The sequence below is a fragment of the Ochlerotatus camptorhynchus genome, unplaced genomic scaffold (assembly GCF_037179485.1).
Source record: "Ochlerotatus camptorhynchus isolate MF236.1 unplaced genomic scaffold, CSIRO-AGI_Acam_v1.1 ptg000493l, whole genome shotgun sequence".
Lineage (NCBI taxonomy): Eukaryota > Metazoa > Arthropoda > Insecta > Diptera > Culicidae > Ochlerotatus > Ochlerotatus camptorhynchus.
In genome coordinates this window covers 1,520,331-1,536,839 of record NW_027040978.1, presented here as the reverse complement: position 1 = coordinate 1,536,839, position 16,509 = coordinate 1,520,331, and the positions used below count along the sequence as shown (strand labels likewise).

The window sequence follows — 16,509 nt, the reverse complement described above, 5'->3', positions numbered from 1 at the left end:
ATAACCGCAGATAACAGATTAAAATATACGGTAAGTAGGGTAATAAGCTATATAAAAACCTACAGCAAAAAAATTGCTCTGGGTCACATAAATAAACCAAGCGTTCTAAATAATTTGGCAGGTTAGTTGGGTTTGTTTACTCATTTGAGAGGTTCAGATCAATAAAAAGCAGATCATACTGCCAAAAATGAATGATAAAATCAGATCATGGATTGGTCTATTATAAACAACATATGATGTAAACATTCTTGGAAGTGGTGCCAGGATTGATGAAAAACTATCTGTTATGTGGAGACTGCCTGCGTGGCAAGGTGTTTGGAGTGTGTCGGAGTGTGTTTTTGTGGGTGTTAACACAAGGTGGCAGAGTGACTTACCCCCTGGCTGCATGCGCGAAAAAATAAACGTAAGCGTAAAAGATACGATCCACAAAATTAGATTTTGCTGGATCGTATCTGTTTACAGTTCAAAGCGAAGCGAAATATTTGCCAATTGCGTTTTTCTCGCAGGTGAAAAATGTAGTATTTTGTATGAGATTTTCGCTTCGCTCCGATCTCTACACACTTAATATTTTTCGCCGAGATTCCAACAGCCGAGTAGTTCTGCAATTTATTTTGCTGAGATTCAGTAAAACAATTGCCGAGACTCAGCTAACAAATAACATTTTGCTGAGACATCAGCTAACAAATAGAAATTTTGCAGAGATATCAGCAAAAGTAAATGCCGAGGTAATCGGCTGTTGGAGATTTTACCGAGCTAGATTAAGTGTGTATATAGGCCTTAAACTGCGAAAAAAAGAAACTGGAAAATGTTCCACAAACATTTTTTCACAACCTTTTTCGCTAGCGAAATTTCATGATTTTTCGCGTGCTTCACATTTCGTTTCCCTTCGATCTGTATACTATACGATCCACAAAAATAGATTTCGCTGGATCCTATCTGTTTATAGTTCAAAGCGAAGCGAAATATTTGCCAATTACGTTTTTCACGCAGGTGAAAAATGTATTATTTTGTATGAGATTTTCGCTTTGCTTCGATCTCTATACAGGCCTTAAGAGACAATTCTTCGACGGTGCCGTCAACGCCAATGGTTAAGCCATTTTCATCAAAATGGGTCTTTTTTACCCAATAATGGGTATTTTCATTCGGTTTAGTGCCGGCGCATCAGTATTCAGGGGAACATATCAGAAGGGTATAACTCGAAACATAAACAATGACTTTGAACGTCGATTTCTCTTGAATGACCACACACCCACGGAATCTGATTACGCTAACTCATATAACAAACATTTCTCTGTCAGATGATTTAGTAAGTTTGAGTGGGTATGTAGTCATTCGTAAGAAACCGACGATCCAAGTCATTGTTTACGTTTCGAGTTAGACCCTTCTGACATATTTCCCCTGTATTGAACGTCACCAAACAGGGCTGTGCTGCGTTCGGTGCTGCCAACTTTACCAGAACTATGAAAGTCATGAAATTCTAACCATTTTTGATAACTTCTGGCAGCGCTGCCAAGTCATGATTGTCATTATCCACTCAACACCCGTCGCGTTCGGTTGACCCGCATTTTGCTGTGTGTGAAGTGAAACAAGTGAGAAAAAATCCATAAAAGTTGTCCATTTGGGTGTGCACAATCAAAAAGAGTATTACTTTGGAAAATCAAAAAATAAAAATATGTCTGACACAGTGGAAAAGCGTAAGCTCTCAGAGCTCCGGGTGGTAGACCTGAAGCAGGAGCTGGAGAAACGCGATAAAGATGGAAGTGGAGTGAAAAATGTGCTCATCGATCGATTGACTCAGGTAAGTGGCAGACATTTTGCTTGAAATTCGCCATATTGGATTCGGGGGGAGCAGCACCGGCAATGATTTCGCCATCGGGGCGTAGCGCTAGCAAGAGTGATCGAATGTGTTTGTTTTCCTCTCGGTTCTATTTGAAGGCTTTGAAAGATGAAAAGCTGGATCCGGAAACGTACGAGTTTGAAGTAACCGTAACGGGAAAAACTCCTGCTAAGAAGGGAAAGGCACCGACAAAGGCGGAAGATGAGGCTGCTGAAGAAGGCGATTTGAATATGGCCGATATGGTGGTGCAGGATGAGTGCAATGAAGACGAAACGGTTGCAGCAGAGACAAAGAAGGAAGTGCCGGCAGTGAAACCGGCTGTGGAGGAGAAGAAGGAAGAGAAGGTAGAAGATCTTGATACGATATGAAACGGGAAGGCGTTATAATCAAATTTTGAAAAATTTGCAGAAGGAAAAACCGAAAGAAGAACCAAAGAAGGAAGAGAAAGTGGAAACATCCAACGGAAAAGCTGCTGCTGCGACTGCTGAAACAGATAAGACCAGCAAGGATGAAACCAAGGAAGCTGATAATGAGGATTCGCTCAATTTGACGATTGGCGAAGAGGATGAAAAGTTGCTTCATGACGATAGCAACGTCGAGAGTGAAAAGAAGGGTAAGCATCGATTTACCAGCTCCACAATTTTCTGTTGAGACGTTCCTTCTAGTTGATGATATCTACACATTCTTGTGGAAAGGTCATAATCAATGACCTTGGTGATTTCCAAAATGTTTGGTTCATTCTGATTGAGTTTTGGGAAAGAAGGAATATTTTTGCATAGAGCTTTCAACATGAATCTACATGGACATTATTGATTACAGGTGCTGACACTGAAAAGAGTTCCACGGACAGCAAGAAGGTAGATGCTTCTGACGAAGGCAACAAGGCTGATAAGAGTGACTCTTCAAGGTAGTTCGATAATATACATTAATCGAGTTGAACGATTGTGTAATAATTTCCTTTTGTTTTAGTGAGAAAACGGCCGGTTCTAAGGACGAGAAAGGTAATTTTAAATCGTGGCAAATCTGCGAATTACAGGTGTTTTTTCTTAAGATTAGGCTAAGGCGTAACGTTACACTGTTTTCGTTACCGAAAATTGTTGGTTTCGTATTTTTGTTCTGAGTACTTACACTGGTCTGTGAGAAATACGGCAGTAAGAGCTTTGTTAGTGTTTGAATTCAAGTGCTACCAAATAAGGCTTTGTTTGTCAAATGAGTATAAATTTTCGATTTTTTTTCCCGGAGGAGACAGAGTTGGCGCAGTGTCACATGAAAATATGAAAGTTTTCGTCGTCAGTTGAGTTGTCAGAGAATTCGACAAGCATCCACCAACCAAACCATACTAATTTTGCCACTACCAAAAAATAATGTATAATGTTTGTCTATATTTCTCATTCGTTCGGATGCGGAATCTGTGTGTTTGCAGAGAGCGCTGGAAAGCCGTCGTCATCGTCGTCTGCCAAGTCCGGCACATCCAGCGACTCCAAGTCAAAATCGTCACCGAGCTCGAGTGAGAAAACGTCGACCGTATCCCGGAATCTGTGGGTTTCCGGTCTATCATCGCTAACTCGTGCGACGGATCTGAAGCTAATCTTCTCCAAGTACGGTAAAGTGATTGGCGCTAAAGTGGTGACGAATACTCGTACTCCGGGAACCCGTTGTTATGGCTATGTGACGATGGCATCGGCCAAGGACGCAACTGAATGCATCACCCATCTGCACCGGACCGAGCTGCATGGACGTATGATTTCGGTAGAACGAGCAAAGTCAGATCTGGGGCCAGCAAAACCTTCCGGCGGAAGCAATGGTAGCAGTAGCACCAGCAAGATGGAACCACCCAAAACAACGACGGTGGAGGTAGTAGATAGTGGCAAGGAAAAAGAGAAAGACAAAACCGAGAAGAAGGAAGAGAACGGCAGCGGATCGCACGGCAGCAGGGATCGTGGTAGGTCGAGTTACAGGAGTAGATCTCAGCATAGAGGCCGGTCTCAACACCGTGGTAAATCGCCGGAAAAAGACGACAAACCGAAGGACGACAAGAAGAAAGATGACATCCAGAAGGAGGATGGCAAGGAAGGAGCGACCCGCAAGGATGATGATCGTCCACCAAGAACCCAAGATGCAGACCGCCGGCGTGATAACCGCAGCAGCGAACGCAAAGACAACCGCAATCGGGACCGGGATCGCGAGGTTCTATCGTTACAGAAGATTCGTGAAGAGCGCGAACGTCAACGACTGCGCGAGAAGGATCGCCAGTTGCGCGAGGAAGAACGGCGCCGTCGAGAGATTCGCCAGCGCCAGCGCGAAGAGGAGCAACTACTGCGACGTGAACGGGAGAAACTGGCCATCGAACGTGCTCGCATCGAGAAGGAAAAAGCCGAACTGTTGCGCATCGAACGCGAACGCCAGAAGCTGGAACGGGAGAAGATCGAACTCGAGCGGCTGGAGCTGAAGCGTCAGCAAAGGAAGTACGGTTGAAATTTATCTCTTTAAGATTAATCCATATTTTCTATTCTCTATTTTATTACGGTATTTCCTCCCCATCTCCCGCCACTTCGAAACTACAAAGCTCGCGCAGAAGGGCGTGCTTTGCATTGCTAAGTTATTTTGGGCAACCTGTTGATGTAGTTTTTCTTAGAAGATCGAGAAGCTGTAGCTTATAAGTGACAAAATATTTCCCCGTACAAGCTTACGAATCCTGTCTCTTGGCGTTTCCACGGTGATTCACAAGTCGAAGTGACTTCCTAGCGTAACTTCCCGTGATGATGCTGAAGACGACAACCCGACTGCAGCTCAGCAAGTAGCATTCCCAGGACCATCATCATCTGCTGCAACGTCGAGTCCAAACAGTAAACACTGAACATTTAGACATTTTGAAATGTCTTTGGAATTCAATTGGATCTGTTGTCTTCTAAACCGGAAAATCCAATATGCAGAGAGTACCTGTTTAGTAGATTCGGACATCCGTTATAGAGCAGAAACTAAACTTGAGATAGAGAGGCAGCCCGAGATGATTCAACCGCGATAGAAACACGAATCCATCCAAATCAGAAGAAAAACGGCAACGATGAACTTCAAGTCCAATGTTCCTGGCAAGTAGCAGCCATTTCATCCTGTTCGTGCGCTCAACGGAATAGCAGATGCAGCAGTTATTGTGCAACTCATGGCTTGGGAAATATTTTGTCACCTTCTCGCGGGAATTCGGGCACTTTTGTTTTGTTTCGATAGTCAAAGCCAACGATTTTTTGAACATTGCGTCTGATGCGAAAAATCGATTGGTTTTCCAATTTATCTCTTCTCGCAATCTTCGATGCGCGCGTATTTAATGAGAACTTTGTCAGCGAACTGAGCTTCGCTTCACGAAAAGCCGACCTCATCTTTCACTTCCAGATAGGCTAATTCATCTTCTCTCTTCTGTTTCCACATTGTTTCTTTCTGTCTTCTTTTTGAAACGTATGTTCAAAAAAATAAAAACCCTTAACCGAGCAGAATTGAAGAGGCGAAACGGAACCTGAAGCGCCCAGCAGCCTCAACGGATCACTACGATGACGATCGGAAACGCTCGACGGGATCGGACCGACGATTCGAGGCACCTCCACCACCATCTATTTCCACTTCGGTGTAAGTTTTTGTGCCTTTTCACATCTAGATTTATTCATTCAACTGATTTTCATTTGCAGTCGCGGTTCCTATTCGGCGGTTGAAAAGAAACGCCTGGATGACTACCCGCCATCGAAACGGGAAGACTACAAGTCCCGTGACGATTTCAAATCACGCTCGGGCCCGGTAGATGACTACCGACGGGACAGTTTCAAGCGCAACGGCGGAGGTGGCGTAATGGACGACTACAGCAAGCGGGATTTGGATCGCCCGTCGATGCCTTCGATGGAGAGTCGCTATACGGATTCCCGTTCCGGTGCTGGAACTGACTATCGTGGAAGCGGTGGTCCACGGGATGATCGCGATCGCAATGGATCGGCACCAAAGTCCCGTTACATGGATCCGATGGATCAACGCTACCCTGATCGGTCCGGTAGCAGTGGTGGCGGTGGCGGTAGCAGCAGCGGACCATGGAATGCTGGACCACCGCAGATGAGCATGGCACCGGCTGGTATGGGAAACGATGGCTGGCGAATGGATAACGGACAGGATCGGTACGATCGTACCTACAACGAGAGGAAAGCCCCGCAAATGAGCGCCAGCCCCTTCATGGATCCATCGAGGCAGAGTCAATTCATGGGAGGTGGCAGCAGCGGTGGACGACCACAAGACCGATATGGAGCCCCTGTGTCCGGACGGTTCGATAATGGACGATACTAAGTAGGAAAAGGTACACTGGTTTGTGGTGTACGTTGGAATTCCTAACGCCCTGCTGTGTGGTTAAAACTAGATTTACATTATTCACGTATGAATGACAACTTTAAACATAGTTCAACATTAGGCTAATGTATGGCAAGAACTAGTTCGCGCCCCACCTCGTTCCCTCTACATCCCAACATATAGTTCACTTCTGTCGTAGATGTGTGATCATTTGGTGTAAGAATCATCTCTGTAGTCATTATTGAGTGTAGGAACTAAGTAATTTAAGGCAGGATTCAATAAACAAATGAAACTTACTCTTAAAATAATCAATGTACATCGACAACAACTACATTTTTGAGAAAGCACTGCTAGTTGGTTTGTCTCGAATTTGTCTTAATCCCCTCTTTGTTCGGGTCATAATCACTGACTGAACAATTACAAGTACAATTTATTTAACAACCGGCTGGCGATTGTTTGAGGTAGTGAAATTGTTCAAGGAATTGTGTGTTTATGTTTACTTAGAAATTGCAACCACTGTATTGTACTGATGCTGAAATAAAGATTAATTATTAATTCCACTATCAGCTCGACAAGTTATTTCTCCCCAATAATCTATTCCTTGCGTCTGAAACATCAATAATCATTTTTTATATGTCCGTTATCTCGAAAGTCGAAATGGGGCTCATGACCAAAGCAGGTTAAGGTTCGATCCAATGACCTTCGAAAACATTCGCGTGAGTTAAGCTGCAGATGAGAAGCTATTAGCATGAGCATTATTTATATAATCAATTATGAGCGTATCTATAGACTTCTCTGACGTTGGTGAAATGCACAAGTATTAGTACAAAACTTAAGGTAAATCCTTAGAACTTACTTTAGAAAATCCTTAGAATTTAACCGAAGACAACAAATCAAGGTAACTTTGCCAGAAGCCAAGCGACAAGTACAGTAACGCTGCGCTTGAGTGAAGGTGGAAGCAACGCATAGAAAAATGAGCAAATACACAAACCTTTCTTCTGAGGATGTAATCTTTGCTATCAAATTCGTTCTAAGCATTTACCTTTGAGCGGTAGATGACGCGATTGTACCTGTCTCATAGCGTTCGTATGAGAAAATGAAAGAGATGCCAGTCTTCTTGATTTGTTGTCTTCGATTTAACCCAAGTTCTGCACTAACACTTGTGCAATTCACAAACGTCAGAGAAGTCTACACGCTATTTCAAAACCACCCAAATTTGGGTAGAATCCACCCAGATCGGTCATAACTGAACCTACCCAAAAATGGGTAAGCTGTGTTGGGAGTTACAAGTTGACAAATGAACAACATTGGCATGAATCCGATCGACGTTGTTAATTTTTCAACTTGTCACTCCCAACATAGTTTACCCATTTTTGGGTAGGTTCAGTTTTGACAGATCTGGGTGGATTCTACTCAAATTTGGGTAGTTTTGAAATAGCGTATATACACGGAAGTTCCACTCTTAAGGCCCACGCCCATTAGATCCGGATCGGACGCGTTTCGGCAAAGTGACAGCTAAATCTATTGTCTAACTGTCAAATTTACGTCAACGCAACGCAAACGGATCTAATGTGGGTGGCCCTTTACGACTACAGTCTTTCACCTTCAGAGCAACAATCAATACGAAACTAACGATTTTAAATTGGCTCACTACTTGACTAGCCTATTGGTCCCAAGCAAATGATTAACGTACCTCATTCTAGTCAAAATTCTAGTCCTACACTATGTTTGTTTTGATTCGCTATGAAAGTTTGACAGATAAAATAAGGGGTTAGTGGATTTTCCTATGTTTCGAGGGGTGAATCGATTAGCTTGGGACCGAAGATAGTACCAGAGCTGAGCCAAAAAGTTGAGCTCGTTTCTTCGGGATCTTCTGGTCTTAGAGTTACCTCTATGATAGTACCAGAGCTGAGCCAAAAAGTTGAGCTCGTTTCTTCGGGATCTTCTGGTCTTAGAGTTACCTCTATGTTCAGAGTGTGTTATCGTAAAGGTGCCAGTAACATAGCCGATCCATTCTCACGTCTGGCAACTATAAGTTCTACTCAAGAATTCGACGGTGATAATCAATTTCTGGTACTAGCTACACGGCGAATGAGAACGACCCAAATTTGAGTTTAGTTCACTCATAATCGCCAAAAGTGCAGGAACTCAGTGATGAGTAAAATTTATCTCATGGTTTCGTGTTGAAAACCTAAAAAATCTGCCGGAAAATGAGGAAATTGACGAAAATTTTAATTAGTCTCGGAGTAGTACCAATAGACTGAGTGAATCCAATCTTTACTTTTCTCAAATTCGCGAATTTTTCCCTGGAAAATCCTGGGAAAACTTGAGGCAAATTTACTCATCGCTGAGTTCCTGGACTTTTGTCGATTATGAGTGAACTAAACTCAAATTTGGGTCGTTCTCATTCGCCGTGTATCCTGGAGTTGGAGCTATCCGGTGGTTGATACTATAGTCGCTATATTCATAGTCTGGCGGATAGAATTCCGATCTATCAAAAAGCGGAACCATTTCAATATATTGTAGATCAACAATTGAAAAGGTACTATCAACAATCAATACGAAACTAACGATTTTAAATTGGCTCACCACTTTAGTAGCCTATTGGTCCCAAGCAAACGATTAACGTACCCTATTCTAGTTGAAATTCTATTACTACACTATGGTTGTTTTGATTCGCTATGAAAGTTTGACAGATAACATCAGGGGTGTGTGGATTTATGCAGAACATGCAGGGGTGAGTGAAATAGCTTGGGACTGCTTGGGACCGTTGTTCTGGTACTGAGTGAGCCAAAAATAATAATGATTTTCTTCGGGACCCAGTGGTCTTAGAGTTACCTCTATGGTTAAACCAACTGGTGAGCACTCGCGTTTATTTCAGTTACCGTGGGGACATAATTTGTGATTAGCCCCGGTCCCTTTCAAATTGTATCATTATTTATGTACGGTCCTTATATTTGAAATGACGTTTCACATTTATCTAGTGATGGCCGATTTTCATTCGAATAATCGATTAATCGATTAACGAACCGAAAAGTAAAATATTTGTAATCGGTTATATCAAAAATCAATACGAAATTAACGATTTTAAACTGGCTCACTACTGGACTAGCCTATTGGTCCCAAGCAAATCGATTAACGTACCCCATTCTAATCGAATTTCTAGTACTACACTATGTTTGTTTTGATTCGCTATGTGTTGGAGGCGAACCAGCCCCAGGCTGAAAGCCTCCCTAATAAAGATAAATTAATTAATTAATTGATTCGCTATGAAAGTTTGACAGATACAATAAGGGGTTCATGGATTTTCGTATATTTCGAGGGGTGCATCGATTAGCTTGGGACCGAAGAGAGTACCAGAGCTGAGCCAAAAAGTTGAGCACATTTCTTCGGGACCTTCTAGTCTTAGAGTTACCTCTATGCTATTACAGCCGTTACAAGGAAGTCACGATTATGAAACCTAGAGTCGGTGTATAATGAGTCACGCCAAGAGAAAAACAGTTGAACTCGCATCACGGTTTTCGAAAGATTCCCTTTCTTTTAACTTGGCAACAGAGGACTTCTGCATCAACTTCAAATGACTTCTAGCGAGGAAAAAAAAATAACGGCTGTAGTATATCATTATATCAGTGATTTTGTGGAATTATCTTAAGGAAAAATAGTAGAAATTGTCATTACTGATCATTACAAAACGTATCGCATGACAAATGTAATGCTCACTGCGTGTATATGATCATTTCTTCGGTTATATTTAATATTTAATTGCAATACCTTTCGTGGACCTTTCATAGCATCGTAATGCTTGTTTACTTTGCACGATAGGTAGCCGGTTTGACAGTTCAATAGGTAGACTTGACTTCACTCTTGGCGTGACTCATTATACACCGACTCTAATGAGACCCATAACTGCTGATGAAACTATTGCCCGTTTGCATAAAATGTTCACGCGACTTGGGTTTCCTGTTACAGTGACTTTGGATAACGCAAGGCAGTTTGCGAGCGCAACGTTTGAGGACTACTGTAAAAGAAATGGAATCCTCCTGAATTACTCCACTCCCTATTGGCCACAAGAGAATGGGCTTGTTGAGCGTCAAAATCGCTCGTTACTAAAGCGTCTCCAAATCAGTCATGCTTCAGGGCGAGACTGGAAAACTGACTTAGGGTCGAGCTTAGCGTACGGCCAGGGTAGACGCGACGCGACCAATTCAAAAGAATCTTATTATTTATTATTATTTCTTGCGTGAGTCGCGTTTACCCTGGCCGCGGCCTTACAAGACTATCTCAAGACCAACAATTGAAATGGCCTTAACTCCATTTTGTAAACAAACCTTGCAAGGCCATTTTCTCGCGAACCGAAACCTACATTTGCAAACCTAAACCACAATCGGGTAGAGGAGAATTTCCCCTACCTGTTCATTCTGTTGTTTAGCTTTGGCGGACTTCGGTTCGCGAGAAAATGGCATTACAAGGTTTGTTTTTAAAAGGGAGTTGAGGCCTTTTCAATTGTTGGTCTTGATCTTATGATGTATTACACATCACCTCACTCGGTGACAGGGAAGACGCCTACCATAGCGGTAACTCTAAGACCAGAAGGTCCCGAAGAATCGAGCCCATCTTTTTGGCTAGGTCCCAAGCTAATCGATTCACCCCTCGAAACATAGGAAAATCCACGAACCCCTCATTTTATCTTTCAAAATTTCATAGCGAATCAAAACAAACATAGTGTAGTACTGGAATTTCGACTAGAATGGGGTACGTTAATCGATTTGCTAGGGACCAATAGGCTAGTCAAGTAGTGAGCCAATTTAAAATCGTTAGTTTCCACCGGTTGCCTAGTGAGCTTTGTTATGGAAGAACGATTAGGTCTAAAATACCATCGCTGGAGGACTTCGAAGCAGAAGTTATTCTATAATCGAGTGTACAGTTAATACATTGGTTGTATTCCAATAAATGAGCAAAGAAGGCTGAATTCCACAGGGGGTGAGTCGGGTTGGATGCTTCCCTGAGTGAATTGTTCGCCTCCGTGAGGAAGGAATCTTCCTCGTCGTTTCCTGACGTCTGCTGGTAAAGTCCGATGGCTCGTTGGCAGATAGTTTTGGAGATGAGGCGATCAAAGAGAAGCAGTCCTCCTTCGATGCAAGCAGCTATTCCGGGAGTACCTGGCAAAAGACCCAAACAGATTCGGAGAGATTGTTGATAAACCGGTGCTAGCTTTTTGATAAATCGGGGCTTGGCAAGGAACGGGGTTTCGATTCCGTAGGTTAGGCGTGAGTTGATGATGGCTTTCGCCACGTTCATCGGGATCTTCGGTTGGCATTTGGATGTCGTCCCGCTAGAGTTTTGAGCAGGTTGATACGGTGTTTGCATCCGTTTTTGAAATTGTTGAAGTGTGTGTCGAAGGTGAGATGTCGGTCAAAGCAGAAAACGATTAGGATTCTAATCGTTTTCCGAAACGGAATCGGTTCTTCTTTGATGCTGAGGACTTGGTGTTTTATCGGACAGATGTGGGTGAATCCGCTCTTAGTAGCGGACAGCTGGAAGCCGGCGGACGAGGTCCATGTCGATACGTAAGGTGATGGCCTGAATAAGCTTTCTTCGAAGTGCCTTCACCGTTTCCTGTTTCCTTCTCGAATGTTTTGGATCCGCAGTTTCCAAGCGTGACTTGGAAGGTACGTTTGCACAAAAAGTTCTGGATAAATTTTAGGATGTGTCCCTTGAGTCACCAGCTCTTCAACTGGTCGACATCCATGCCCGGTTGTAGGCTTTGGATAGTCGGCAGAAAATGAGCGCCACGTTGTTGGGGTTGTTCTTTCTCAAACCGTGTACAGCAAATTCGTATCCATTTCAATTTATTCATGTTGATTATTTTTATTCTTGATCATTGTTTGTCAATTATTATTATGTATTTTTGTTACACAGCTCGCAATCCACTTATTATACTTACATCACACAATCAACCAAACATTGGTTCACGACTATTTTTTTTTTTTTGCAAACAGTGCTCTCTTTCGCTTTCTCTTTCTCGCAACTGACGACTTCTTTTCCGTGGCTTCCGTCACTCGTTTTGATATTTGAACAGTTAAATAAAAACATGAACCTTCAATAAACGAAAACTGCAAAGGTACCAATTCACTATTGTTCGTTAGTCGTGTTTAAAAAAAAAACGCATTTTACTGGTTCTTATTTTCTGTTTGATGTGAACATATTTAATTACTATTATTTATTTTGTGTATGCGCTTTCTACCCGGTTTCAAGTGTAATATGGACAATCCTGCAGCTACTTTACAACAACACAGCGTTCGAAAGTTGTATGAACCAATCGCTCAACATCGTCGTGTTTGCGTTATTACTTGAGTTCCATATTGTTTGTTATTGTTGTTTCCGTAATTATTGTATGTTAGCTAGTTATGAATATGTTTATTAACTATTAGAGAAGGAGTGGAGTTAGGGGGCGGGGATGTATCATAAGTTTTTTTTGTTTAAGTTCTATACATTGCACAGTGGCTTTCCTACAGACGCTTCTCTTTCTTCTAACGAAACATGAGAAATTGAAACTATGTAGATTATCTAAAATAAACTTAAGCTAACTACAACATAAAACTAAACGATAGTTTGAACAGCCTGATTGCGTAATTTTTTACATAAAGAAAACAGAAAAAAAAAACTTAATAAATCTAAAGCTCTCACGTTTCTACCGGTGGGACTTGGTGTGAATTTATTGTACATCTCTCATCTCTCCCCAGCATCCGTCAGATTTTGCGACTAGAGCGATTCTCGATTAGGTACGGGTTTTGTTTTTAAGGATATTTGTGGAGCCCACATCTTTGGGATTAAATAATTCGCACAAGCGCTTTCGACAAGCATTGGAAGCCATGAAGTTCTAGGGAAGAAGGAGATTTAGAAGTCTTGTTAGTAAAAGGGTGGAACGGTCAAAAATTGGTCGACTCAAATTTGGCGAATTCTTTTTAATCGTGCATTTAAAAAACTTGCACTCCACTTATTTTGTAGGTCTGTACGTACGGACTGTTGCCTCTATTTTGTTTTTGCCATTTTCCTTTCAGTTGTCAAAATGACATCGAAGCAAGAGAAACAGCGTATCAAAATTTTGCTCGCGCATAAGCGCATAAGAAATCCAAATTATTCCCACGCAGATTGATTGCGTCTCAAATTGGATTGCGTTATAATGAACGATGAAGTATACGTCAAGGCGGATTTCAAGCAGCTCCCAGGTCAAGATACCCGGCTACCGGGAAAGGTAAGATAAGTTTAAGCAGAAGAAGTTGTCAAAGTTCCCGAAAAAATACTTGGTTTGGCAGGCCATTTGCACCTCTGGGCTGAAAAGCGAAATTTTCGTAACAACTGGCATTGTCAATCAAGATATTTATGAAAAGAAATTTGCAAAAACGATTGATGCCAGTTGTTCCGCGCTGTTTTGGCCAGACCTCGCTTCCTGTCACTACGGGGAAATGGCTCACCGGTATACCGCCAACAACGTGCAAGTCGTAACCAAGGACAAAAACCCTCCAAACTCGCCGGAGCTGCGCCCAATCGAAAAATATTGGGCAATCGTGAAACGGAACCTAAAGAAATCTCAGAAAACAGTTACAGTTCAAAGCAAATAAGGTTTTTTTTTTTTTTCCTTGGATTTGTTTTTCCGTCGATCTTGTTTTCCGTGCTGAGCACCAATGCTACCGACGCCAGGAAGGCAGCTCCCACACCTGGACCCTACCTATCGACCCATCAACTCATGAACCGGGGACCAACGGCTTTACTTCCCTTCCGAAGGAAGGCGTGATTACAGATGTTATGCCTCAGAACATCCCGGCGGCGCCGACTGGGATTGAACCCAGGCCTGCTGGGGTGAGAGGTAATCACGCTTACCACTACACCACCGGCGCCGCTAAAGCAAATAAGGTTGATACAACAGTGGTTCAAAATCTGATAAAAGGTGTGAAACGTAAAGCCCGACATTTCGCATTTTGAAATTCGGAAGCCTAATCAAACAATTTTCCTGTAGATTGATAATGTATACAACAACATAATCAGTGTGCCGTTAATCATGATTGACCAATTTTTGACCGTTCCACCCTTTAGTCTTGTGATAGTTTGATAAGATGGAATTGTACGGAATTTCACGAAACTTTTGGGTTTTGACTATGAAAACAGGAGAATTATGGAAGTTTAACATTCGGAAAATTGTTTTGCTGGCCAAATCTCACATTTGAATACAATATTTGCTGTTTCTGGGCCTGGCGAGGTTTCTGATAGCTATTGCCGGAAATTGAAAATTTCGTTTCGTATCGTTTAGACAAAAATTGGCCAAAGCTAAGTTTATGATTACAGAATATTTTGAAGGAAATTATGCAAACAATTTGAATTAATAGGCTCTTACAGACCCACGCATAATAACAATAAGGTAAACGAATCCAAATTGTGAAAGTTTCAAAGAATTTCATACCGCATACCTCTATTAAAAATCCTTCCAGTGCTGAGATTTGCCTTTGTCTGACAGACTTTCGCGGGATATTGACAAAATTATTTATTGCGTAGTCACTGATAAAATTGATTCTAAAAAAAAAACGTTTGTCAAAATCTCATTCATTTTTTTCGTAAATGACAAAGTTTCAGTTGACAACCAAACGTTTGATTTCGTGCATTCTGTGTCACATTATAGTTATCCAGGCAGTTCAGGACGTAGATGCTTGTTTCACGGTTCCATGTAATTGTTTTGCTCAAGTCATATAATTTCGTTACCAATTTAGCTAATACAAAAAATCTGAACATGTTCATCACTGACAGCATTGCCACTGACAATTGACATAGCTTGCCTTAACGATGACTGTTAGCTCAAATAAGTGACCAAAGCAGAATTTTGAATATCGCCGTGCATCGAGATTTTGCAGCACTGAATCCTTCCGTTAAAACGAGGACAACATATCAAGAAGACTGGCAACTCTTCGTTTTCTCATACAACCTCTATAAGACAGGAACAATCGAGTCATCTGTCGCTCAAAGGTAAACGCTTCGAACGAAGTTGATAGCAAAGATTACAACCTAAGAAGAAAGGCTTGTGTATTTGCTCATATTTCTATACGCTGCTTCCACCTTCACCCAAGTGCAACGCTACTGTATGTGTCGCTTGGACTCCGGCAAAGTTGCCAGTCTTCTTGATATGTTGTCTTCGGTTAAAAAAGAATATGGATGCTTCCCCAGCAGAATTATACATGTTTTCTTGTTGAAAGTGAATTTTCAAGCCAATTGGTTATTTAATTTTGAAAAATACATCTGAAAGAGCTTCGTTTTTTGAGCACAGCGATATTTTTTTCGAACCCACACACTTTCATCTCGATTTTTAAATCAAAATATTTAAACCAAAAAATTCACTGTTTGACACTAAACTGATAAACTGACCGCACGCTCCCATACAAAGTGACACCATAGAGGTAACTCTAAGACCACTGGGTCCCGAAGAAAATCATTATTATTTTTGGCTCAGTTGTTAGTGACACCAAGGGGCGCTAATTTTGATAAATTTTGGTGATTTTTGCAAATGTAATCGTTCTTCTTTAAAATAGTTCCAGTGTACCAAAATTGATGAAATTTTGGGTTTGGGTTCCATTTCTAATGCAGATTACGAATATGCATTAACCTGAATACCCTTAAAGAACCCAATTGCGGAAATTTGTTGGATTTTGAAAGGTATTCCCATAGAGGTAACTCTAAGACCAGAAGGTCCCGAAGATTCGTGCTCAACTTTTTGGCTTAGCTCTGGTACTATCTTCGGTCCCAAGCTAATCGATTCACCCCTCGAAACATAGGAAAATCCACTAACCCCTCATTTTATCTGTCAAACTTTCATAGCGAATAAAAACAAACATAGTGTAGTACTGGAATTTATACTAGAATGAGGTACTTTAATCGATTTGCTTGGGACCAATAGGCTAGTCAAGTAGTGAGCCAATTTAAAATCGTTAGTTTCGTATTGATTGTTGGTATTCCTCTGGCAAGTTGTAAATGGGCCCACGTGGGGTAGTTTAAAAAAATAACCCTCAGCGTCTGTTGCTGAAAAATGCTAAAACCACTGACAAACAGACGTAATTCTTTCTCCTCAATAGTCATACACGCATTTAACGTTCAGCGACCCAGCCATAATCGGGTATGCATTATTCTCATTTAAAACCCTCTGCAATATTTCTTGTGGTATACCCTCCAGATTTACCCAAGAAGTATCCTTAGAATTCCCTAGGAGTTCACCTCAGAATTGCCTTGGAATTTCACTCAGAATTATTTTTGAACTCTTCTAAAAATGTCCTTAGTAATTTCATCTCAGAATTAACTTGCTTCCTGAAAATTAT

The 16,509-nt window shown here is 41.7% G+C and overlaps 1 protein-coding gene and 1 long non-coding RNA gene across 2 annotated transcripts; both read left to right on the top strand.

The window, feature by feature from the left end:
- The first annotated feature begins 1,532 nt into the window (after positions 1–1,532).
- LOC135712567 (SAFB-like transcription modulator) lies at positions 1,533–6,462 on the top strand. Its single transcript, XM_065235528.1, has 8 exons — positions 1,533–1,798; positions 1,936–2,181; positions 2,246–2,450; positions 2,657–2,744; positions 2,807–2,838; positions 3,261–4,302; positions 5,324–5,455; positions 5,515–6,462. Exons 1-8 carry the CDS (start codon positions 1,673–1,675, stop codon positions 6,152–6,154), a joined length of 2,511 nt encoding a protein of 836 aa, XP_065091600.1. The 5' UTR covers positions 1,533–1,672; the 3' UTR covers positions 6,155–6,462.
- Positions 6,463–12,002: 5,540 nt separating this feature from the next.
- LOC135712580 (uncharacterized) lies at positions 12,003–15,357 on the top strand. Its single transcript, XR_010518657.1, has 2 exons — positions 12,003–13,777; positions 14,069–15,357. It is a non-coding gene; the product is annotated as an uncharacterized LOC135712580 (long non-coding RNA).
- Positions 15,358–16,509: the final 1,152 nt, after the last annotated feature.